General features: G+C 39.9%; 1 protein-coding gene across 1 annotated transcript in view; it reads right to left on the reverse strand.

The window, feature by feature from the left end:
• Positions 1-483: 483 nt before the first annotated feature.
• LOC101164611 (metallophosphoesterase domain-containing protein 1) overlaps positions 484-24,972 on the reverse strand; it is an 87,012-nt gene continuing 62,523 nt past the window's right edge. Inside the window, exons 5-7 of the mRNA XM_011490983.3 lie at positions 11,553-11,668; positions 4,675-4,788; positions 484-2,018 (exon numbers count right to left, since the gene is read on the reverse strand). Of these exons, the coding sequence (XP_011489285.1) occupies positions 1,900-2,018; positions 4,675-4,788; positions 11,553-11,668 (349 nt within the window). The 3' untranslated portion in view covers positions 484-1,899. The remainder of the gene's footprint in view (positions 2,019-4,674; positions 4,789-11,552; positions 11,669-24,972) is intronic.

A 24,972-nucleotide genomic window follows, 5' to 3' on the forward strand; every position in this document is an offset into this window, starting at 1 on the left:
TATGAAGGAAACTTGAACATTAACAGAAAAAAAAGACGTCTGAGTCTGCATTTGTTAGACTGAATAAAGGTGGGAACCCAATGGGTGTGTCCAAATCCGAAGGCTGCATCCTTCAATGGCCATGGCTTTCCCGGGCGAAGTTGGCAGGGTCCTTTGTTGAGCGGGTAGGCCGGATGTTATTGGCTGTGACCTTGGACGAGTCTAGCTTTTCAATAATTCTAGCCGTTACATCTGCAAATGTCCTGTTACCTAGCAAGCGTGAGTCCTAAACAGAGAGGAGTAGTGAACCAGGCATGGAACTCAAAATTTTCTTGGCTTATTTAATCCGACTTTTATTCTTGGAGTTAATCGTTGCATCCCTGCCTTAACAATAAAAATGTCAAACACAAGTTGTGTTGAATTTAAGGGTTTATCATTGTTTTATGACATAACACCAGACTTAGTATAAGCCAATTGCAAAGTTATAATAATTTTTATTTTTTATTTTTTCGTATTGTAATTTCTATAAAGGTTTTCCATAATCCGGGTTAGCTTCATATCAACATTTTTTTAAATTAAAGACTTTGTTGTAATAATACAAGAGGATATGTCTATCTAAAACAAAACTGCAACCCAACAATTGAGGTTTGAACCGAACTGTGGGGAAAGTGAATCGTTGTCCAAACAATACCACAACCTAACTACCTCAAGTAGAATCTTGAAGCAAAGTCAATCACAAGAAGCTCAAAGCAACAATAAATGGCAAGAGCAAATCTTTTTTTTTTTACTTTCCTTGGGCACAGCCCACGTTCACAACAACAAAAGATTTAATGTCTTGCATACATAACATTGTTATAACAAAGAAGTCTACCAAGAAACAAATGAATTTGGCATGCATTCACATCTATAGCTTCTTTTTTTCCCCATTTTACAATCTTTTAACAAGTGGTGTCTTGATCAAAGCATCATTCATTTTTTATTTTAAAATAATTTTTTGTGAGTTAGTTTGCAATCTCAGGTTTTTGCTTTTATTCACTGATTGTCTTTGGCCTGAGAGGTGTAAAACGTGTTTCATTATAGTGCTGCCCTTTTATAGTTCAAGACGATCTTACAATCTAGCCAGAGCTGCAACTTAGCTTTTGGAGGAAGAAATGACAGGAATAAAAAAATAAGGCAATGGGCTGGACAAACTTTTCTGTGCCCTTCTTTCTGCTAGCTTTAAGGCTCACCTGGACTGGAAAGGAGCTGTAAGTGAGTGACGTAAACAAATCTGACACTTCAGCACAGCTTCACAAACTCCCATTAATCTAAATACCTTATTTAACATGCTGTAGGCTAATAACAGGGAAGAAGATCCAAAGCACAAGAGAATCAAAAAAAACTTGATTGGCTAGAGTTTTAAATCAATAAAGTTGTGCTGAAAAACAGTAATCTGAAATTCTCTTGACATTGTGTTTACAACATTTTTATGACTTCTTTAACCCTTGTGCTATCTTAGATGACCCCACCCTTACTTTGACGTGTTATTCCTACCATGACAAAGGTGGATAAAGGTGCAAAGATTTCATGTAATCCATGGACACCAGTGAAGATCACAAATCATTGAAGAAAAAAGGTTCAGAGCACTGTCTAGTGGGTCTAGATGAGCCAACTCCCAATGTTAAAGTGGCTAGGATAGCATAAGGGTTACATACTGTTCTAGCAGCATTAGATTGCCAATACTGCAAAAGACAAAACAAACACACAAAAGTTTATTTATATGTACATCATAGGAAATACTGAAAGTCTGACAGTCTCCAGACTCCACAAGGATGATCTGTCCAGGGAAGCGGCACATTTGTGAAACACCTCAGTTTTTCCTCCCTTAATCTTTCAGATGCCTTACTGGGCTTCTTTCACAACAACTCTATGTTCCTCTGGTCATGTGGTCCTAGGGTTAGGAAGGTCAAAGACAATAGGTGGGTTCATGGGCAGAAAGTTGACGGTGCAAGTTGAGGCATTGACGAATGTAGTGGTGCCATCTGACATCATGCCATAACCTAAAGAAAAAAAAAGTAGCTTTATTACTTAGTGAAGTTATTTAGGATCAAAGGGTTAACTTACTTTTTTTTTTTTAAATTTTGAAGAGAAAAAGGTATGCCATTCTACTTTGTTTCACAAATATAAGAATTTAAAGAGCAACAAGTTTGCCCTTAATGTACATCATGTAAAAATGTACAGGTCATAAATAGGCCAAACTTTGAAAAATTTCATGGTAATTTGTTTTTCTTGTGAACATTTTTCTGTATCAAGCATTGACATGTAAAACGTATGTGAGAAACTACATGCAAGATAAAAATGACCAATGAAATTAATACAGTTTAGCGGGATCCAGTTTCTCATGCCTATAGGGTTTGCATACACTGAGAATTTTTAAGATTAACAGGTCACAAGGAAGCAAATGAGTCCTTTTGACATGACAGCTGGATATTTTTTTTCGCATGGGTTACAGCCAATCACAGGAACCATTTGGCGTATTAACCCCCTAAGTCTCCTCCTAATGCTGAGTGCCAAGCAGGGGAAAAAATTCATTTTCTGATACGCCTGATGGTGGTTTTAAATCTCAGAAAGTGGGCAATCCACCACTAAGGTACTGAGCACAAACATAGCAAAAAAGGTTTCCCTATTTCTTTACCACAAAGTAAAATATTTTAATTTCTTAACATAGCAAGATTATAACTCTGTGAAAAAACTCTTCAGTTACAGGTTGAGCTGGGATGACGAGTTTGTCTACAGTTGACTACCGTATTTTCCGGACTATAAGTTGCTCCGGAGTATAAGTCGCACTGGCCCAAAAATGCATTATAAAGTAGAAAAAAACACAGATAAGTCGCACTGGACTATAAGTCGCATTTTGACAGGAAGTTTATTTGACAAAATCTGGGACCAAGAACTAATAACTTCCACAACCTCATATGACACAATCATAGCAGACTGTTTATCTCATAATTTCACAGTAATTCTTTCTCATATTTATTTATTCCTTTCATGAAACATCATTGACCAACTAATACTCTGTTCTCATCCTGTATTTGTAGAAACAGTTGTCATTTTTATTGCATTTCTGAATCTATGAAATCATTGGAAAATAGAATATTATATTTTTAGCCTTCAAGAGCTTACTGTAAAAAAAGTTTGCTGATTCTCTGAGTCACTTAACATACTCTTAACACTTAACATACCTCATCCATCAAATTGACCCAGGAACATCATCTCTGTTCCTCACAAATGAACATAACAGGAAGGTTAACAATGCATTTATTTTAATTTATTTCTAATATAAGTCGCTGCGGAGTACAAGTCGCACCCCTTGCCAAACTATGAAAAAAAGGGCGACTTATAGTCCGGAAAATACGGTAAATGTCTCTCTCTTCCCTCTAAAGTGCCAGAAAGGCTGTCTAGTATTGACATGTTTTAGGCACAAAGTTGGGGACACAGTATTTTACAATGCTCTATTAGACCTTTAGAAACTTCAGAACAAAGTCACGCTTCCATGCTAGGTTACCCATCCAGATGGATCCCGTCCACTGATTTGCCATGGAAATGTTTCTTGTGTTGTGCCTCATTTGTGGTTGTTTTTCTAATTTTAAGACCTTGCACAGATGTTATCGTTTCTTCTTGATTTAAAACTGTAGACTCGTTCATAGTTGCTTTAATCCGAGATCAAATCTGCATGATAGACGTTCATGATGAAGTAAAAGATGAAAATGAAAGCAGTGATACCTGCCAGAAAAGGTGTTGGCAAAAAGCAGCTGTGGATTGAAATCAAACTTTAAGACCTTTTCCTTTTCATCATTTTGAAATCTATGTTTACGAACATTTTTACATACAAATAGTTCTGCATAACTTAAAAACTGTTTAAGAATAAGAATACCGTATTTTCCGGACTATAAGTCGCCCTTTTTTTCATAGTTTGACAAGGGGTGCGACTTATACTCCGCAGCGACTTATATTAGAAATAAATTGAAATAAATACATTGTTAACCCTCCTGTTATGTTCATTTGTGAGGAACAGAGATGATGTTCCTGGCTAAATTTGATGTATAAAGGTATGTTAAGTGTTAAGAGTATGTTAAGTGACTCAGAGAATCAGCAAACTTTTTTTACAGTAAGATCTTGAAGGCTAACAACATAATATTCTATTTTCCAATGATTTCATAGATTCAGAAATGCAATAAAAATGAGAACTGTTTCTACAAATACAGGATGAAAACAGAGTATTAGTTGGCCAATGATGCTTCATGAAAGGAATTAATAAATAAGTATGACAAAGAATTACTGTGAAATTATGAGATAAACAGTCTGTTATGATTGTGTCATATCAGGTTGTGCAAGTTATAAGTTCTTGGTCTCAGATTTTGTCAAATAAATTTCCCGTCAAAATGCGACTTATAGTCCAGTGCGACTTATCTGTGTTTTTTTCTACTTTATAATGCATTTTTGGGCTGGTGCGACTTATACTCCGGAGCGACTTATAGTCCGGAAAATACGGTAATATGGAAAACTGGATAATCTTTTTTAGAGGTAAAGACCTAGTTGTGTATAATTATATTTAAGGAATTATAATTGGATGTTGTTTTCCAAGAAACATTAGCTAAAAATGTAACAGCTTTTTTAAAAGGGTTTTAAAGCCCAAAAAAAAACTATTTTACGCACCTTCATGTATGTGTCCAAACACATGCAGTTTAGGTTGAACTCTCCTCTGGACTGTGTTCAGGAGTTCCATGCATCCAACACGTTGCATCTTTTTGGGGACCCAGTCCAGAAAACCTGCACAAGGTGAAACCCATCATAGGCACAGCTAAGATGATTGTACATCATTGGACAGATTGAACAGGATGAAACTGCAACATTTTACTCTTAACTCGTTAGCTTAATCAGAAACAGATGCTTTTGTAATGGCTAAGTCAGAACTCCAGAATGACACAGACTCAGCTGGAAAAGATAGAAATTTATTGGCTCGAAGATAAATAATTGGGGAGCTGAGAAGACATCTGGATCTTCCTAACCAGAGGCAACGGAGACACTACAAGAAAGAGAAGATTTTAGCTATAGCAAGTGCCACAAAGCTGCAGCCCCCTTTAACAGATGTGAAGGGTACTAGGGGTTCCAGACAAACAATTCACAACTGACTCCTCATCTTTGACTTGAATGATAGACCACCGTTTCAGGTGACTCCTCTGATGCCAGGACACCACTGTGAATGTTTGCAGGGAAGAACATGTGACCAGGACAATGCAGCAATGGTTTATGGTATTGTTCACTGATGAGTGTCGGGTCACCGGTTAAATTGAGTGATACCCCAGGGTCATCATGGTCCCCAGGGTTTGCTTTAATGGAGAAGGTCTGGGCAGGCATCATGAGTCAACGCAAAATCTATTTAGTTATTGTATATGGCCCAGTCACTTCATGTTTTTATCTCGGTCATCAAATAACCATCATCATCCCCCAATTCATCAGAACCCCCCGACCTTTCTGTTCATGAATGATAATGTTCCATATGGTGCCACAATTGTCACAGCTTGACTTCGGGAAGTGGGAAAGTAGCCACGAGGGGGCCCAGGCCAGGGTTTCGATGTGCCAGTTCCATGCCCGGATAAATCCATGGGGTTGTGTCAGGAAGGGCATCTAACCAAAAAAAATTGCCAAACCAAATATACATATCAGACCTATTATATCTATACCAGTTCGGTCAAGGCCCGGGTTAACAGCAACGGCCATCGGTGCTGTCCACCGACAGAGTGCTGGTGGAAATTAGATTACTGTTGGTGAAAGAAGGAGAGCAGGTACGTGTGTTTGTGGGAAGAGAGAGAAGAGGAAAGTCACTACTGTTGGACTGAGAGTAAGGACTTTGAATGTTGGAACTATGAAAGGAAACGGTAGAGAGTTAGTTTACATGATGCAGAGGAAGAAGGTAGAACGTTGGATGAGGTGATAGGCAAGTTTGGAGAGGAACGTAGAAGAACAGATGGTGGTTGATTTAGCAAAAAAGTTGGAAATGGTTTCAGTGAATACGTTCTTTGAGAAGAGGCAGGAACAAAGGGTGACCTGAGAGTGGAGGTAGAAGAACACAGATAGACTACCGCTAGTGTAGATGATATAATCTGAAGGAGATCAGTGGTAGGTGCGACTGTTTCCAGACAGCATAGGATAGTGGTATGTAGGATGACTCTAGTGATTAAGAGGATAAAGAAAGAACGGGCAAAAGCAAAGAAGAGGACAAACTGTTGGAAGCTGAAAAGGGAAAAATGTTGCATAGCTGTTGAGTCATGCAACAGTCATTCAAAAGAATAAGAAGAGGAACCAATTTGCGTCTTTGGCAATGTGTTTCTGTGACAGTTGAATAAGCAAAATAGCTTTTAACAAGGGTCGTAAAGCAGCCAGTGAGGCGGGAAGAGTTAGTGTTGCCGGTGTCCTGTCTTTTTACCCTGATGGCACAGGTTAAGACATGAGCACAGGTTAAGAAACTCCTTACATTACAAACATTCATTGTTCATTGATAATCTTGTCTGATAAATACACCCCTTCCTTGCTAAATTATGTATTTTTTTAACCTGCTCTCTTTCAAGGAATTTTAAAAAATGTATTATCTTTTTTTTTTTTTTTTTTTTTTTTTTTTACAGTACAACAACTATTTTTGTTTAAGGGGACTTTTTCATTGATGGGAGACATGTGTCTTGATGGAGATGAAGGAGAATGCAAAATTGTTTTTTTATTCGCAAATCGTCACACAAGGAAATAACTTGAAAAATATCATTAAATTTGCAGATGACACTACAGTTATTGGTTTCATCAGACCGTGATGAGGCTGCCTACAGGGAGGAGGTGGATTGTCTGACAGTGTTGTGACACCAACAATCTGGCACTCAATCCAAAGAAAACAAAGAAGCTCATTATGGACTTCAGGAGGAATGCTGACCCACACACACCCATCCACATCAAAGGGGGGATGGCGCTGGCGCTGAAATTTGAGGACGGCTTTAAGTTCCTGGTAGTCCACATCTCACAGGATCTCACCTGGACAACTGGATGCTCCAAGCTGGTAGAGAAGGCTCACTAACACCTCTTCTATTTGAGGACTTTGAGGAAAAACCACCTGTCCTCAAACAGCCTGGTAAACTTTTACAGCTACACCATCGAGAGCATCCTGTTCAACTGTATCCCAGTTTGGTTTGGGAGCTGCTCTAATGCAGACCAGAAGGCACTGCAGAAGGTGGTGAAACTTGCCCAGCACAATACTTCCTGGCATAAAGGACATCTACAGGAAGCGATGTCTGAAAGGCTAGGGAAAATCAACAAAGACTTCAGCCACCCAGCACACCGACTCTTGACCCCAAAACCCTCTGGAAGGTGTTACAGGACTCTCCAAACTGAACCACCAGGTTCCGGAACAGACTCTACCCCACAGCTGTTTTACTTTTGAACTCTGCCTCCTGACAACTGAATCAAACAACACCCCTGGGCAGAGAACATGAACAAAAGTCAACATCAAGTCAACACATGGACTCAGTCACCACTTACACTACCTGCACTTTATCTGTTAAATTTTAAACTATCAATTATTCACACTGTAAATATTTGTTAATGCCTGCCATTACTATTTGTCCTACAATGTGCATTTGTGTTTATAGTACATTTATATTACTAAAGCACTCTGGATGGTTGGAAACTGCATTTTGTTGCTGTACTTGAGACATGTACAATGACGAAGTAGAATTCTTATTCTATTCTGTTGCCTCTTAACAGTACAAATGTTGATCTTGATTTCTTCAATTATTCGTTTAAGTGGATGTTTCATGGACTCGTGTAGTTTTGAAGTCTCTTTACGACTGGTTGTGCCGCTTAAATGGTGCAGCGTTTTAGTTTGCTTTAAATGGTTGTACATCAAGTTTTAAAGCAAAGCTCTTTGTTTCTGGTTGTTTGACGGCACACTTAACAATAGAGTGTAAACACAAAGCTATCAAAGAAAGCAGCAACATAAAATAATGATCAATCAATGTTGCACACAGACCTCACAGTAAGTGTGACAAGGATGAAGCAGGGGGTGTGCATGATTTAGTAGGTGCACTGCCAAGAGGGATGCTACAGATGCTGAGTCAATAAAACTATCAAGTCACAGGAATAAATTGGTGAGGAGCTTGCGGCTTTATGCTTCCTGCTGTTGCTTCCACTGCAGAGAAGCAGTAATGACAACAATACACCTGAAAATAAATAGCAAAACAAGGAAAGAGGGGAAAAAAAACGTAACAAAAATTTCTTATTATTTTAGAGCTAATTATAAAATGAACTGCTTGAGAAAACAATGGAAAAGCTATAAAAGTAAATTTTAGTCACTAAATTTTAAAGCAATGTTTTAAAATTAAAAAGTACTTGAAGAAAAATCTGAAACTAAAAAAACGATAAAAATAAAAAACAGCTATTTTTTTCCCCGACTATGTTCTTTTAATTGAGTTAATTTCAGTATATTGTCAGAAAACAGGTGCTTTTTTCCATCACTTTGGCAAAGTCTGCCATTATGGGCTCGGGTATTTTGCTCGCATTTCTTTTTTGGTCAAATCTTGTTTTTTTTTAAGTTCAGTCTATTTCATTCATGTTTAGTTTTCACGTCTCCCTCCACCGTCAAACGTCAGTCCCTGCCAGCATGTCATGCATTAGTAGTCTGGTGTGGCTGCTCCATATGCCACTAGCTTACAAGCAGATAGCAGGAGACACTTGGCTAAGCTGAATGGAAAATAAATGGTTGTGTTTGGAAGCGAGACGCAGACACAGAAATCAATCACACACAGTTGCATGAACAGCACAGCTGCAGTGGGAGACGAAGTGTGAAAATGTGTTGGATGGAAAAGAGTTTGTGTTAGAGACAGGATGTCAGCCAGCTTATGGACTAGCATCTGTGCTAAGCCTTGTACAAGGTTGGCATTATGTATGGCAGCTGAAAGGTGTTTTCTAAAAAACCTGCAGCAACCTGGTGGTAAACTGTGTGCTGAATAATCCACGTGTTTGGATTTGTCTCACTTCTTATGTGTCCTTTACTAAATGGCTCATGAGCATCTTTCCTAATTCTGTCACATGTTTGAAGACAACCTGAGAATGTTTCAGATACAGTTATAGTAAATATGAATCATTCATTTGTTCATTAAGCATCTTTAATGGAACACTGGGATATGCAAAAACTAACAGCAAGAAATAAAAGCACATAAGAAAACTACCAGTAAACAGATAAGAAAAGCACATGACATTACAATACAGCAGAAAACTGGATTAAAAATAAAGGTAACAGTGAGAGTTTGTATGGGCAGACTAATTTCAAAAATGGGATTACAAATTGGCCTTGAAAAGTGATAGTCAATGGTGCTAATGTAGAGAGGGAGAGCATTCCAGATTTGAGAGCAGAGTGGCTAAAAGCGCTGATCCCCAGGGGGGTGAGATGAGGATGGTAACATGGTAACAAAACAACATGGTAACAAAACAACATGAAGGGGCTTAAATTCTATTCTAGATTTGCCTGACAACTAGTAAAGTTCCTGAAGGATAGGAGTGGACAAAAAGTATGTGAATCTGACAGAGTGAAGTTAAATGAACTAAGTGATGCCAGAAAGGTGGGTGTGAGGAAGGCCAATGAAAAAGTGACTATGGACTAGGCCATAGTGTGAAATGGTGTCAAACATGGCGCTCAGGTTAAGGAGAATGAGGGTGGTGAATAGACGGAAATTCAGTTGCCATGAGGAGGTCATCGATCAAACTCTGGTGGAGGGAGATAGTCAGGGATTTTTTTGCATCTTCCATTTTCTGACAATTTAGCAACCGTTGATCTATTCTCTCCAAGATGCTTTGTTATTGTATATTGGCTCATTTCAATCTGGTTTAGGTCTAAAGTCTAGGCCCCGTCTCCTTTGACAGCTCTTTGGTCCTGGTCACGTCAGAGAGTAAAAGTCCGACTTCTTAAGGGTGTGGACAGGTGTCTTTTAAACAGACAACCAGTTCATCAGGTGACATGAATGCCAGGAGAAAGTGGAGGATAGAAGAACATCCTAAAGAAGAAGTAATTGGTCTGTGACTGACTCATTTATTTGTGGGAGCTAGACACATTTTCTGCCCCATTATACTAATAATTTCTCTAAAAATCAAACAATGGGATTTCCTGGATTCGGTTTTTTAAATTCTGTCTCTTGCAGTGGAAGTGCTTCTGTGATGAACAGACCAAATTCTTTTTTTTGGACACTCAAAATACTTTGAAAATGTAAACTTTCACTATGCACCTTGCCCTCTGCTGGCCTTGCATTGAATGAAGTTATACAATATTTTAATTAAAAGTCAAATGTTTGCGGGAACCCACACTAATCTCCTCCACAGTCTTTTGTTTGAAAAATTCATCTTCCTTTTATTTCTGGGAAACACATATGCAACGTTACCTGTGTATTTCCTCTCCCATCCTTTAGTTATTTGAGCAATGATCTGAAGTTCATTAGCAGTCAGCTATCCCTGGAGAGGGGAAACGTTGTAACTGTGTGTCTGGTTTCACCATTAACTATATAAGAGAAATGAACCAATTTAGCATGATCCTACGTGTAGAATATAGCTTACATCTGGCTCCAACAAATGAAGTCAGTTTATTTGCCATTTTTGGCCATATGGATGCGACAATGTTGGAACCAGTGGGCATCAGTAAGCAGTGATTGTTCTAAGTTGATTTGAGTCAACATTTCTACCACTCTCACCAATCAGGAGAGGGGTTGTTGGAAGTCCATCCCTCTATCACTTAAAAGCTTTCATGGGAGAATCTGTCAAACATTTTAAACATGATGATGTTTTTTAATGGTATAGGCTTAAAAACTAAGTTATGTTGTGTACGGAGGCTTTAATTAGAATGATTGGCTCTCAAAAGACACAATAAGAGGACAAACAAAGCTTGAAGTACAACACATAAATTACTAACATATAAAACAAAGACTCTTGAATATGATCAGAGTTTTAAACAATAAGGAATCTAAACAGCAAAATGAGTGGACATTTGGAACAGGAGAGAGAAATTGATATATGGGCCAGGAAAAACAACTGAAGTTGGAATAACAGAGGTATATGCTTTGATCTGAGAGGAAAATACATATCCAGATGGTTTTTGTGAGGATACTATACATGTAGAAGCAAAAAAATGAATTACCAAGTGGTCCTCTACATCTGTGTTTAGCATTTGTAGGTTAACATAAACACATGTTCAAAATAAAGTGTTACAAGTATGTTGCAGTTAGTATGTAAATCCAGCCTAAGCTCCACCCTAAGCTGCTCTTTTGCTATCTGATATATTTTTAATTAATGACCTGATTACAAAACAAATTTTGCTAAATTTAGCGTCCTTTTGTAATTTGAAATTTGTAGTCAATATTCATTCCAGCAGATGATGCCAGAGCCAAATAAGTGGCAAGTTCTAGCAAACAATTTCCTTTTTTTCATCTGAGACTTGGTTGCATGGGTAAATATGACTTTCATTTAAAAGCCTTTATTTGCAAGAGTGTGTGGTGAAATGACTCTCTCACCCAGTGGGGGGCAGTGCGTGACCAGAATATCTGTGTTGTCTGGGATCTGGTTCCACTTGTCCAGAAGAGCCTGACCTCTGGGTAGGTTGAAGCCCCAGCCGTAGTACCACGGTTGCCTGCAGATAGACCAAACACATTTGACGTTTTGGTCAACACCTTTTCAGAATCACTCAGTACAACATTTAGATGCACAGTTGATTTGTGATGGTCTCCCTGCGCCTTAACATAAAATGCATGGGGTGTAATTACAGAATATAAAACACTGAGGGCAACGTTACCTACGAAAATTTGAACAGAAAAAAACAGGCAACTTTTACAACAGAGCATGAAAACAAGAATTGCTGCTTTCTGTTTTTGTAATTTGCCTCATCTGTCAATACAAAAGTATTTCCTAACAAATATTTGTGTACTCTTGTGTAGTTTTTGAACTATCAGAACATGTGTACAATGTTTTGTATTAATAGTTCATAATAACATGTTTATTGAACAGTATTTTAGTCTCAAAATACTATGTATGTATGTATGTTTTGCAGACCACATGTTTTTTACACTTTTGCAGCTGTATTTATTTAATATTTATTTCTTTATTTAATAAGAATCTCATTTTTGATAATAATTTTTCATAATAATTTTAGTAATATTTTTAATTATCTAATATAAATGTAATTTGTGATGTCCTTTATTGATGTTATATTATATAGATTATTTCTGAATGTCGTGTTGCTGACACAGATAAATGAAATTTCCCCATTGTTTAATATGGATTAATAAAGTCATCTATCCATCTATCCATGTATGTATGTATGTATGTATGTATGTATGTATGTATGTATGTATGTATGTATGTATGTATGTATGTATGTATGTATGTATGTATGTATGTATGTATGTATGTATGTATGTATGTATGTATGTATGTATGTATGTATGTATGTATGTATGTATGTATGTATGTATGTATACAACTGGTATGTCTCCAGTTTCTCATGTTCCTTCTTCCTGATATTTCCATTGCTTGGCACTGCCACATCCACCACAACGGCTTTCCTCTGTTCTTTATCCACCACTACAATGTCTGGTTGGTTCGCCATTACCATCCTATCAGTCTGGATCTGGAAGTACCACAGGATCTTTGCCCTCTCATTCTCAATCACCTTTGGAGGGGTTTCCAGTCCATATTCTGCACACGTTTCTGTATATTATTCCAACCACTTGATTGTGGTGCTCCATGTATGCTTTACCTGCCAGCATCTTACACCCTGCAGGTATGTGCTGGATTGTTTCAGGCGCCTCTTTGCACAGCTTACACCTTGGGTCTTGTCTGGTGTGGCAGATCTGAGCCTCTATCACTCTGGTGATAAGGGCTTGTTCCTGAGCTGCCAGAATTAGCGCTTTAGTGCTGTCCTTTAGGGCAGCCCTTTCTGGCCATTGGTAGGACTTCTTGCTATCAGCCACTTCAGGTATGGTCCGGTGGTACATCCCATGCAGGGGTTTGTCCTCACATGAGGATCTATCCTTCAGCACTGCATCCTCTGCTCTCCATTGCCTGAGATATTCACTGAGCACACTGTCAGTTGGGGCCTTGACCTTGATATATTCATGGATTTTGGATGTTTCATGGTGGATAGTGGCTTCCACACTCACTAGTCCTCAGGCCTTGCGGCTAGCATACAGTCTCAGGGTGCTGGATTTGGGATGGAACCTTCCATGAACGGTGAGGAGCTTTTGTGTCTTAACATGTTCTGTATGTCCTCCTTTGGCCATCTTATTATTCCTGCAGGGTGTCTGATGACTGGCAGTGCGTAGCTGTGTATTGCCCGGGTCTAGTTCTTGCCATGGAGCTGGCTTCTCAGGACACTCGTTGCAGGTATTTGGCTGTTGCAGCTTTCCTTGCTGTCTGCTCCAGGTTGCCATTTCCAAGGTACTTGTAACTGTCCTCATTGTCTGGCTACATTTATCGAGCCCAAATGACATTCCAATGTCAGTACTGTAGATCCTGGTGGTGTGGATCAGGGAGTCAATGTCTGGCTCGCAGGTGACTGATGTTGGCCCCATTTCTGAGTCGGTATCCGTAGCCATTCCTGTTGATTATTTGGCTCACACAATGCAGAACAGCGGTGGGGAAAGAGCGTCACCTTGGTATATCCCACATTTGATGGACACTTGTGCAAGTGGCTTGCCATTGGCTTCAAGGGTGATTTTTACAGCTTCATCAGCTTCCATGAAGGTTCTTAGAGTCCTTTTAATGTTGTACAGCTCCAAGCATTCAGTGATCCACACATGTGGCATTGAGTCATAGGCTTTCTTGTTATCAATCCAGGCTGTGCACAAGTTGGTGTGTCGTGACCTGCAGTCTTGAGCGACTGTTCTGTCAACCAGGAGTTGGTGTTTGGCTCCTCTGAAGTCTCTACCAATGCCCTTCTGTGTGTTGCTCATGTATTGATCCATCTGCCTATTTATCTTGGTTGCAATGATGTCTGGCATGAGCTTCCATGTTGTGGAGAGATCCTTTAAGGGATCCTTCTGGATCAGGATCGTTAGCCCTTCTGTTAGCCATTCGGAGTGAGTCTTATCTCTTAGCAGCTGGTTCATTTGTGCTGCCAGGCGCTCGTGGAGTGCGGTGAGTTTCTTTAGCCAGTAGGCATGTGTCATGTCAGGGCCCGGAGCTGTCCAGTTCTTCATACATGAGACTCTTTCTTGGATGTCTGCCATTATGATGGTTACTGGATTCTGTTCAGGGAGGCTGCCATGTTATTTTCTCAGAGAGCTCAGCCATTGGGCATTGCTGTTATGTGCTGTCTCTTTCTTTTCCAGAACTGTTCAGTTTCCAGTCTTGGTGGGTCTGCTTGGCTGTTTTGACCCTGCCACTGAGCGTACACTTTTGCAGGTTGAGTTGCGAAGAGCCTGTTTATTCGTCTGGCTTCATTGTCTCTTGTGTACCTCTTTAGGCGGCTGCTCAAGGCCAGGAGCCTTTGTTTGGCAGTTTCCATTGCTTCATGTATGGGAATCTAGCTGTATCTCCTAGGTACTTTCTTTTTTCATTGCACCTCTTTGAGCCTCAATCAGCTGACTCACATTTCTCCGAGCTGCCTTGATTTTGGCTTCTAACCGTTCCTTCCATGGCGAGTATTGTTTTCTCCCATGGTTGCCCTTATGGCAAAGCATCTCAAGGATCGCTGATGCTGAAGTGTAAACCAGTTCATTGATTTCTGTGATTATTGTGGTAGGAATTGCCCTCAATGCTTCATTCACAGTTTCCAGAAGACATTCAACTTAACCGTTGTAGCTGGTGTCAGGGTTGCCTGGTGTGCATTCGAGACACGATCTTGTCTTTCAGGTAAGCCGTCTCGCTCAGCGTATCTGTGGTTGCTGTGGCTGTGTACTCAAGATCGGGGTTGGGGTGTGGTATACCCTCCTGGCCTGGTGTTCTGGCTCTGTGTGTTTTTTTCTTTCTTAGCCATATCCTTCCATCTCAAACACCATCTCAGAACTTTTCAGGTCACAAAACCTAAGTCAAAATTTCTGTATTCAGCCAGAATATTATCTAAACATTTTTTGAATGACTCCTTCTTTTTTTTGGGGTGTGTGTGTGTGTGTGATGGGGGGGGGGGGGTGTAAATGTTAAATGGCACACAGTGCTTTTCTAGCTTATTCAAGGCTCAAACACTATTGTCACAGTCCCTCTCCCTCCCTCACACACACAACCATACACACAAAAGTGAGATTCATTCCTACGGTTTTCTATCTATCTATCTATGATATTTATCTATCTATCTTATTTTAAAATGTAAGAAACTGCAGCTCAGTGACATGGAATGTTGTCTTTTTTTTCAAAGCATTCAAAAAAAATGATCTAAACTATGGCGAAGAAAGATAAACTTACTTTTCATGATCATATTCATTGATGACACAATCAGTGACAAGATCAGAGACAAGAATAAATGAGAGAAAACCAAAGGGAGGAGGAGGAAAGTCTCTAGGAGTGGAGCTCTTTCTTCTGTGCAGTTGACTCAACCATGAGTGATAGAGAAGAAATTAACATGTCACTTACAATCTGTACTCCGATCTATCTTCTTCTAGTGCACACACAACGCACGTGTGCATCCGCGGGCGACAACTTCTGTCACTACTGACGTTCAACTTGCATTTTATAAATTGCTGAGTTCAGTCAGTTAAAAGGCCAGCTTTATCACCATACTGCTGCAAACATGTCATCATAGAGGAGAACTTTAGCTGAGAATATATGAAACTGCAGAGATGGGCTGCCCCTTTCAAAAACATGGTCATTCTCTTCTTTCTCCATAATTAAGAAAGCTAAAAAGGGTGACATGAGATTGGAGGCACAGAGATGCATGTTTACCCACCACAAGTCCTTTTAGTGTCAGAGCATGGGAGACCATGTATTTACAAGTGACTCAATGCCGTCCATGAACACACTGTTGATCAGAAATTCTCCCAATACACAAACACAGATTGTCTTGAGATCAAGTAAATAAGGATTGTTTTACATCTAGAATTAAAAAAAACACACAATTAAAAAAAAAAGTTTTCTAAACTACATGTAGAAAAATGAAACATTTTATGACACAATCCAGTCTTGGTGTTCAAAACCCCTGCTCAGCTAACAGTGTTATTGACATTGATATACTGTAAATGCATATGTGGATTATGGATGCAGATGATGAAATTTAATATGTATTACATACTGCCCCCAAACAGAGCTGGGGGGCTTTAATGGGCACAGTTAAATCTGATGATGAGCTGCATTTGGCTCCAGGGTCAGACATTGGACATGCCTTATGTAACATTTGTTTGAATTGTATTCTTAATAAGTAGAACTTTAATGACAGTCTTATCTAACAAATATATTGCAGAATATTTCATTTAAGAAATGTTATCAAATTGTTACCATAACAAAGTTATCATGTTGCTGCTACTTGATAACTTTGCCGGTGTTTGGGCTTCTGACAATAAAGAATATATCTGGTTAGGTAAAAGCAAGATGACACAGCAATAAAATAAAAATAAAAATAAAAAAACATTAATAGCCAAGCAACAAAGGTCTAGGGAAATTGATCCTGCAGGTTTAGATATTTTTTCTTTATCTCTCTTTGGATGCTTTCTCAAAATGAAAAAATAAGCATTTCTTTCTGTTCTATTTTTATTGTTCATGAATCTTGAACCTATTAGGTCTTCAGCTTATCTCATGTCTTCTTCATTAGAACCAGTGTAGACTAAAAGGTGACCACAAATATTAATTCATACATGTTTTTTATCTTTCCCAATTGTCCAGATGCAGTTTAATAAATCGCCACAGCTGCCCCAAAACCAGAGAGCAGGGAGGCATAGGGGGACAGAGAGCAGGGAGGCATAGGGGGACAGAGAGTGCAAGCTCCAGCCCAACCAGAAGAGATGCCCCACCCCCCGCCGGGAGGTACCAACGGGGGCCCCGTTGGTACCCCGTTGGTAATGAAAACCAAACAGAACGTTACAGAGGTCAACCGCCCTGCCACTGCAACACAGCCGTCTAGGGTTAGGCGATGTCCCTTAAACTGGCAGTTGACGATGTTTGCAGTAAACCATCGGGATGGACGATGATATCGTGGGGGGGGGGGGTACTTTTAAATTTTTCGTTATATAGTTATTATTCGTTATTTTGCTTTATTACTTCATTTATTTTATTTCCCAACTAATGACTCATCCGCGAGGATCCAGTATAAACTGAGGGTAGTGACCTTAACAAAAAAACAAACAATAATAACAAACAAAATAGAAAAGAAGAAGCTGCACTTGATTAGTCAAGTGGACCGGTGGACCGAGCGACCGTGTCTCTCAGCAGAGCAGACGCACTTTGTGTTTGAGGGGAAGGGAGGATGCTTTGTTACGTGCGCGCTATGTGTGGGAGACTTCGGACTGCGATCCGTCCCGCAGCTCTAGGTGAATGAGCTACTAAACTCAGGAGCACCGGGTCTCCCGGTAAAAGTGTGTGTTAGAGCTCGGACCTCCAGCTCACACAGCGGCTTTGAGGTGGTGTGTGAGCTTTTCAAAGCAGAAATATAGCTTAGTGCTTAGACACCGTTCAAACAACCATGTGGATTTGTGCTTCCAGTCAAGTCCCGACAAAATAAAGGCTAATGTTAATTCCCACATATTTACGTTCAGCCAAGCTGCAGATTGCAGCATTTCCCGCATGGATTTTATGTTCCTCAAAGGCTAAATGTTGTTAGCCCGTGTTAGCCTCTCTTAGCCCTGGCTTCTTCTGGCTCAAAAATCGGAAAAAAATTTATCTGGGCCCATGTACACGGTTGAATTCTAAACCCGACCATTGATCCGATAAAGATATTTTGCAAATGTAACCGTGGCTTATGGTGTTGACTCGCAGCGTGGCGGGGATGTGGCATCACGATGGTGTCTCTCCATCGTGATGTCAGTCAGCCATCACGATGGACAATGGTCTCGTCCATCAGCACAACCCAGCTGTCCCAGCAATTATAATAATGGATTGGATTTTTCTGCATTTGTCCAGACGCTTAAAGCACTTACAATGTATGTCCATTATTCATTCACTCCTCATTCATACTTGGTGATGGTAAACTACTGATGTAGCCACAGCTGCCCTGAGGCAGATTGACAGAGGCATGGCTGCCAGTATTTGCCAACGGCCCCTCAGACAATCACCGGGACATTCATACGCATTGGAGCAACATTGGAGGAAAGGAGGATAAAGTGTCTTCCCCAGGCACACAATCACAGTTGACTTGGGGGAGTGGGGACCGATCCTTCGGAGGACTGGTGACCTGCTCAACCACCTGAGGCACTGCTGCCCAAATATGATACCTTATAGCCACAGTCAGAACCTTCCATCAAACAGCAAGCAGGAGCTCTAAAGTAGAGAGGGCAGGATATTTTACACATAAATAAATTGTTTTAACAATCATCGAGTCTGAAAAAATGTCCAGCTCTCTCTAACGTTTAACACCTTATTCTGTAGACTTCCATTCCCACATTTAGGGGATTATCTCCAGAAAAGAACTGAGCAAAATAACTTTTTTCTTTTTTTAAGAAAGAAAATGAATGTTTAATATGCAGAGTAGAACAAGGCATTTCTCTTTAGAAATAGGGAACATTAATGATTTGCTTTGGAGTTTTAGAGTAAAAAAAGAATACTGGTGTCTGTGCAATCACAAACAGGCTGATTCCCCGGCTGACTGGAAACAGCTTACATAGCAGTTCTTCCATGATTCAAAAGACTCCCAATTTTTATTAATTACAAAACTCAAAACTTTTATACTTTCCCTAAAACAACAAATGATCTTACTTTGCAGAAAAACGCAGAGCACACTTGTGTATGTTTTCTAATTTATTTGCTTTGCTCGGCATGTGTGTCAATAACAGATGTAATTTGACTTGATCTCATTATCCGTCCTGCCATACCCTGCTATTCATACAATGTTCTATTAGCCAACAGCAGGTTGTCCGTAGGAAAAAACACCTTTTAAAATATTTTTTTTTTTAACTTGATCATTATCTACAGTGGAGCAAATAGGTACGTATTTACTTAGCCACCAATTGTGCAAGTTCTCCCACTTAAAAAAAAAACCCCAGCAGCACATCCACAAACTGGACCAACTAGGACTGAATACCTCCCTGTGCAACTGGCTGCTCAACTTTATGACAGGGAGACCATAAGCAGTTTGTGCCTGCAATAACACCTCCAGCACCATCACAATGAACATAGGGTCCCCCAAGGATGTGTGCTAAGCCCCCTTCTCTTCACTCTGCTGACTCATGATTGCACCTCAATATCCAACCTCTTCATCAAGTTTGCAGATGACACAACAGTGGTGGGTCTTGTCAATAACAATGAGGAGACAACCTGAGTGAGGTGAGCAGGCTGGCTCTGTGGTGCAAGGACAACAAGCCCCACCTGGATGTGGAGAAGACAAAGGAGATGGTTGTGGACTTCAGGAGAACTAACACCCAGCACGCTCCACTGATCACCAATGGTGCTGCTGTGGGAAAGGTGAGCTGCACCAAGTTCCTGGGGTGCACATCTCCGAAGACCTGCCTTGGAACCACAACACAGCATCACTGGCCAAGAAAGCCCAACAATGCCTGTTATTCCTACATAAACTGAAGAGGGCTAGAGCTCCTCCCCCCATCATGCATGCCATCGAGAGCGTCCTGACTAGCTGCATCACCGTGTGGTACGAAGCCTGCACCGCGTCCTGCCGCGTCTCTGCAGCACATTGTGAAAACAGCTGAAAAGATCATTGGTGTCCCTCTCACTGGTCTCTTGGACATTTACCAATCTCGCCTCACCTGCAAAGCCATCAGGATAACAGGTGACCCATCACATCCATCCCAGAGCCACTTCAGCCTGCTGCCATCAGGGAAGAGACTGCAAAGTCTCCAGGCCAGAACCAGCAGGTTCAAGGACAGTTTTCTTCACCAGACGATAAAGAAACTTAACTTCCTCTCTGCCCTACCCCGTCTGCCCCCACCCCCTGCTGCTGTGACCTTAAACTGAAAAGCTTTTCCACCAGCATCAGAACATCATCTTAGCCAAAGACTGCCATCACCCACTTGACTACTTACTGTTTCTTGGCACTGTTGTCACTTTTAACTGTTACTTTAACCCTTGTGCTATCCAAGGCACGTTAACATTGGGAGTTGGGTCATCCTATGACCCCACCTTTACATTAACATGTTATTCCTACCATGACAAAGGTGGATAAAGGTGGAGAGGACTTCATGTAATCCATGGACACCAGTGAGGTTCACAAATCATTGAAGAAAAAAGGTACAGCGCACTGTCTAGTGGGTCTAGATGACCCCACTCCCAACGTTAAAGTGCCAAAGATAGCACAAGGGTTACACAACCTGAATATAGATTACTGTCCTCATCTCAAATATACCTTTGAGGTAATCCAGAAAATTATTCTGGAGTTGGTGGGCGGAGTTCAATCTAAAAGGGTCCAGGCCTAGAGATCTGACTCTTTAAATCAAAATTGTTACCTTAAAATGGAATCCAGCTGCTTGCTTTGGCCCCTTTTATATTCTGTTTGATTAAAAATAGCAAGCCCCTCTACCACTTTGATTTTTACTTTTTGCATTGCTGTTGACGTGTTTTCTAGTTTAAATAATAAAAAAGTTCAACTTTTAATTTGTGTTCAGTGTCATATGTCTATTGTATGGACATTAGTCCTGTCCGACTAGTTTGACAGGTTCGACAAGAAAATATCGGCTATTACATAAAAAATCTGCAATAGCTGAATGATCTGTTTTATTATCTCCAATTGAAATTGTAATATTCAATTTAAATTTGATTAAAATTATTTATAAACTTAAATGAATTATTTTGTTAAATGCAAACAAATAGTAGTGTTGCTAAAACATTTTGTTTGTTAAACGTTTAAAAGACTTATTGTTAATTGCATAGTAAAATCTTATTAGGTGTAGCAAAAAAGAAGCATTTTTTACGGTAGAAAGTGATATTTTTATGTGTAATATTCATGTTGGCATAAGATGTTTTTTTTAAGCGCAACCAATGTCAATAATTCTTTCGTGTAAATCCAATCAAATCTTTTTTTTTCTCTAATGCTCAGACTTCAGTGGGCATATTTTCACTCGATGCCTTTTAAGAAAAACGTTTGTTAGCTAAAGTGGATGAACATTTTTTCTGCATAATAAACGGCCAAACTTTTTAAACTGGCATTGACTACATAAGAAGAAACACCTCATATCTGAAGCACAAAGAATTTGCACCCACTTGCTCAGAAGGCATCTGTGAATACTCAGTTTTTGCCTCCACTGAAAACAGCACATAGTTAATCCCATATCAGTTCTCCAAACAAGTGCTGCTGCTGCTGCCAGCTGCAGGCTGTACCTCCATCACTCCACCTTTCATTCACTTCATGCATCCATCTGTGAATAGACAGTATAAACTGTCAAATATGTTTGTTTGAGAAAATATTCCACCTCAAGGCTTGCATCAATTATCCACACACCTGGCAGCTTTCGGTCTCCTTAATGTTTTCTGTTTTCGTAGAAAAAAAGAGAATTCTTTCAGTGATGGAAGGAATGACTTTAGGGAGAGGAAGGAGAGTGGTGGAAAGCCAGACAAAGACATCGACGAAGATCAAGAAAGAAAGGGAAGGTGGGTGTATGAGAAAAAAAAAACAACCAGGAGAGACAAAGATGTAAAATGTGAAAGACGGTAATCATCTAGAAGGCAATATGTGAAGAATGAGTCCTATCTTTTTTCTCAGAAGTTGAATGTCATAAAATATTCATTAAGATTTGGTCTAGAGTGTACTGTAGGTTTGCTTCTATTGTCTGGAAAAACCTTAAATAGCAAATTTTTATCACGTAAATCCTTAACCCCGTCTACGACTACGGGGTCTTCCTCACGGCCCGCTGCTCTGAATTGTGATTGTTTGTGGATGTGGGGGAGGGGGTCCAAGAAAAGATAGAAGGCATTGATTATGATATTTGGATCGCTGGCACACCTTGCAGCTTGCCGACAACATGGAGGAAACTGATTAAAAGCAGAAACTCGTGAACATACCCTGAGGGTGTTACAGCCACCCAAACATGGCAAAAAGAAAGAGATGCTTGGCACCACGCACAGGTGAAACAAGGATGTCCCTAACAAATGCAAACACAATGGTCACACCTGTGGGAGTCTGATGTCATATTGTATAATACTCACAAGAAGTATCACAAATTGAGAGCAAAGTCATGATTGAAACTGCTTTAACATCTCCTGTACCAGAAAGGGCAAAAAATAAAAAAAGCACACTTCATGTGAGGGTTTCTATGATTCCATTCAATAGAAGACATCGAAACAATGCAAATTGTTATAACCACATCAGTAAAAAAAAGTAGATCTGCAAATTAATGAATTTACTATGACAGAGTATTAGGGCCATGATGAAATGAAACATTTTTAATTAATATACAAGAAAAATTTCATCAAATTATGAAAAAAAAGTTGAAATTCTATGAGAATAAACTTGTAAATTTATGAGTAAAAGTAAATATTTCATAAAAAATAAAGTTCATTCATTCATCTTCTTCCGTTTTATTCTCTTTCGGGGTCACGGGGCTCCCGGAGCCTATCCCAGCCACTTGTGGGCAAAGGCAGGGGACACCCTGGACAGGTTGAGAATTTCCGAGATTACAGTATAGAATTAAGAAAAATGGGAGAAAAAAAATAGCTTTGGTGTTTTACTGTGAGAGACATAGAGCGCATTGTAAATAGCCACTTCAGCTGTGGTTTTACAAATAAAGAAACTCTTACAGACAGTAAACATTGTATTATCATGAGAATCTGCAGGGAACCGGGCCCTTTTGACTTGCGGCTGGCAGTGTCGGCAGTACAGAAGTCCAAATGCATTATGGGATTTGGATTCCTATGATGAACTAAAGCCTTACGGCATTACCATAAATGGCTTCATTGATTGATTTCAACCAACTTTATTTCCAAAAAACATGTCTCTTTTCTGGAAAAATTAAGACTTTTTTTCTAAAAATTAATTGTTTACTCTTGTAATTTTTTTAAACACATATTTTTGAATAAAGTGCAGTTTGTGCACTAGATTTAGTTTTACATAGCAGAGTACAAAGGATTTTTTTTCTGGACATTTTTCTCGGCAAAAGGGATTTATGTCTTTGTCACAAACAGGCAGACGGCTGGTTCCAAGTGCGTTTTAGGTTTATTAGCACAGACAGGATGACGGGTGTCAAACACAGCTAAAAGTCCACAGAGCTAAAGCAACGTCAGGCAGGCAGAGGTCAGACAGGGCATCACAATACCAGGGAGCAGGCTTAGAATAGTCATAGTTCAGGTGTGGGTCGAGGCAGGCAGCAAGCAGACAGAGTGGGAAAAGGAGCAGGATCAGGAACACAAGAAGACAGACTGGGAGATAACGTTTGGTATGCAGGAAAAGTGGCACAAACAACACTTTGCACAGTGTGAGGCTCGGTGTGCTGGTAAAGTCTGATGTGAATGATTGACAATGAAAGTCAGAAAACCACCCTCGCAGACAGACGCATGGCAGTGTCGGTTCACCAGCGCCTCAGCCAGATCAATGACGCCTTTGAAACGCTGAAGGCTGCCAAGGGTACAGATCCTGCGTAACGCCATCAGCTACGTCCAGTGCCTGGAGGCGCTGCTGCAGCTGCGTCCTGTCCAGGCGGACCATATAACGCCGTTCCCCTGGCCGCTCTATCCAGTGTCTGAGAACTACGGCGGGGACTCGGGCACGTCCAGCCCTCACTCCAACCTCCTACCAAAATTTTACAACAGTCTGTTTCTTTTTTGTAGTTAGACCCGTGTTTTTTTGTTAGGGGCCAGAATATGACCTGTATTACCGTGGCCTTGAAGTGCCAATCATTCAATGCTAAAACTCTAAAAATCACAACGACAATTAAAAAAGCAAAACAAATAATAGAAAAACAACATTAAATTTTAGAAATCAAAGTTAAATTCCAGAAAATAAAGACAATGAAACAAAATAAAAAATGAAACATTTAGGAAAAGAAGAGTAATTTCTAGAAATCCATATGCCAATCCATCCATCCCTCTTTTTCTGCTTATCCGGGACCGGGTTGCAGGGGCAGCAGTCTAAGCAAAGATGCCCAGACTTCCCAATCCCCGGCCCCTTCCTCCAGCTTCTCTGGGGAAATCACAAGGGATTCCCAGTCCAGCCAAGAGACGAAGTCTCTCCAGCCTGTCCTGGGTCTTTCTCGGGGCTTCCCCCCAGGAACACCTCCTCAGGGAGGCATCCAAACCAGTTGCCCGAGCCACCTCAACTGGCTCCTTTCTCTCAGCGCATTTCAGCCTTTAGAATTCGGGACCTCGTTCCATTCGGGACCTCGTTCCTGGAGCTCATGACCATAGATGATTATTAGAATAAAGATCATCCAGTTAATTGAGAGCTTTAATTTCTGGCTCACCTATCTCTCTCTGAGAGAACTGAGAAATCCATAATTATGAAATGTTAAAAATGTTTTTTTTAATGGAATGCAATAAGAAAACAGAGAAGGTAAGTACTATGGAACATCACTGATTGGATGATGATAACCACTATCGCCAATCAGCGATGTACCATAGTACTTACTTTTTCTTGTTTCTTATTGGATTTCGTTTTTTCAACATTTCATTTTGATTTCTGGAAATTACATTTGTTTTCTGAAATGTCTCATTTTTATTTCCTTTTAAGTTTTTTGGAATTGTGTTTTGCTTTCACGAATTTTGGTTTGATTTCCAAATGGTACTTTTTATTTATTATTATTACTTTTTTGATGCTCTACTAAGGAGACTTCCACTTTACTTTAGTAATAAGCAAGTAACAAAGCAAACGTAAATAATCCTGGATTCGTAACAACTGCAACAAGTAAATATGCCATTGCA

This window comes from Oryzias latipes, chromosome 23 (assembly GCF_002234675.1).
Source record: "Oryzias latipes chromosome 23, ASM223467v1".
In the NCBI taxonomy this organism is placed as follows: domain Eukaryota; kingdom Metazoa; phylum Chordata; class Actinopteri; order Beloniformes; family Adrianichthyidae; genus Oryzias; species Oryzias latipes.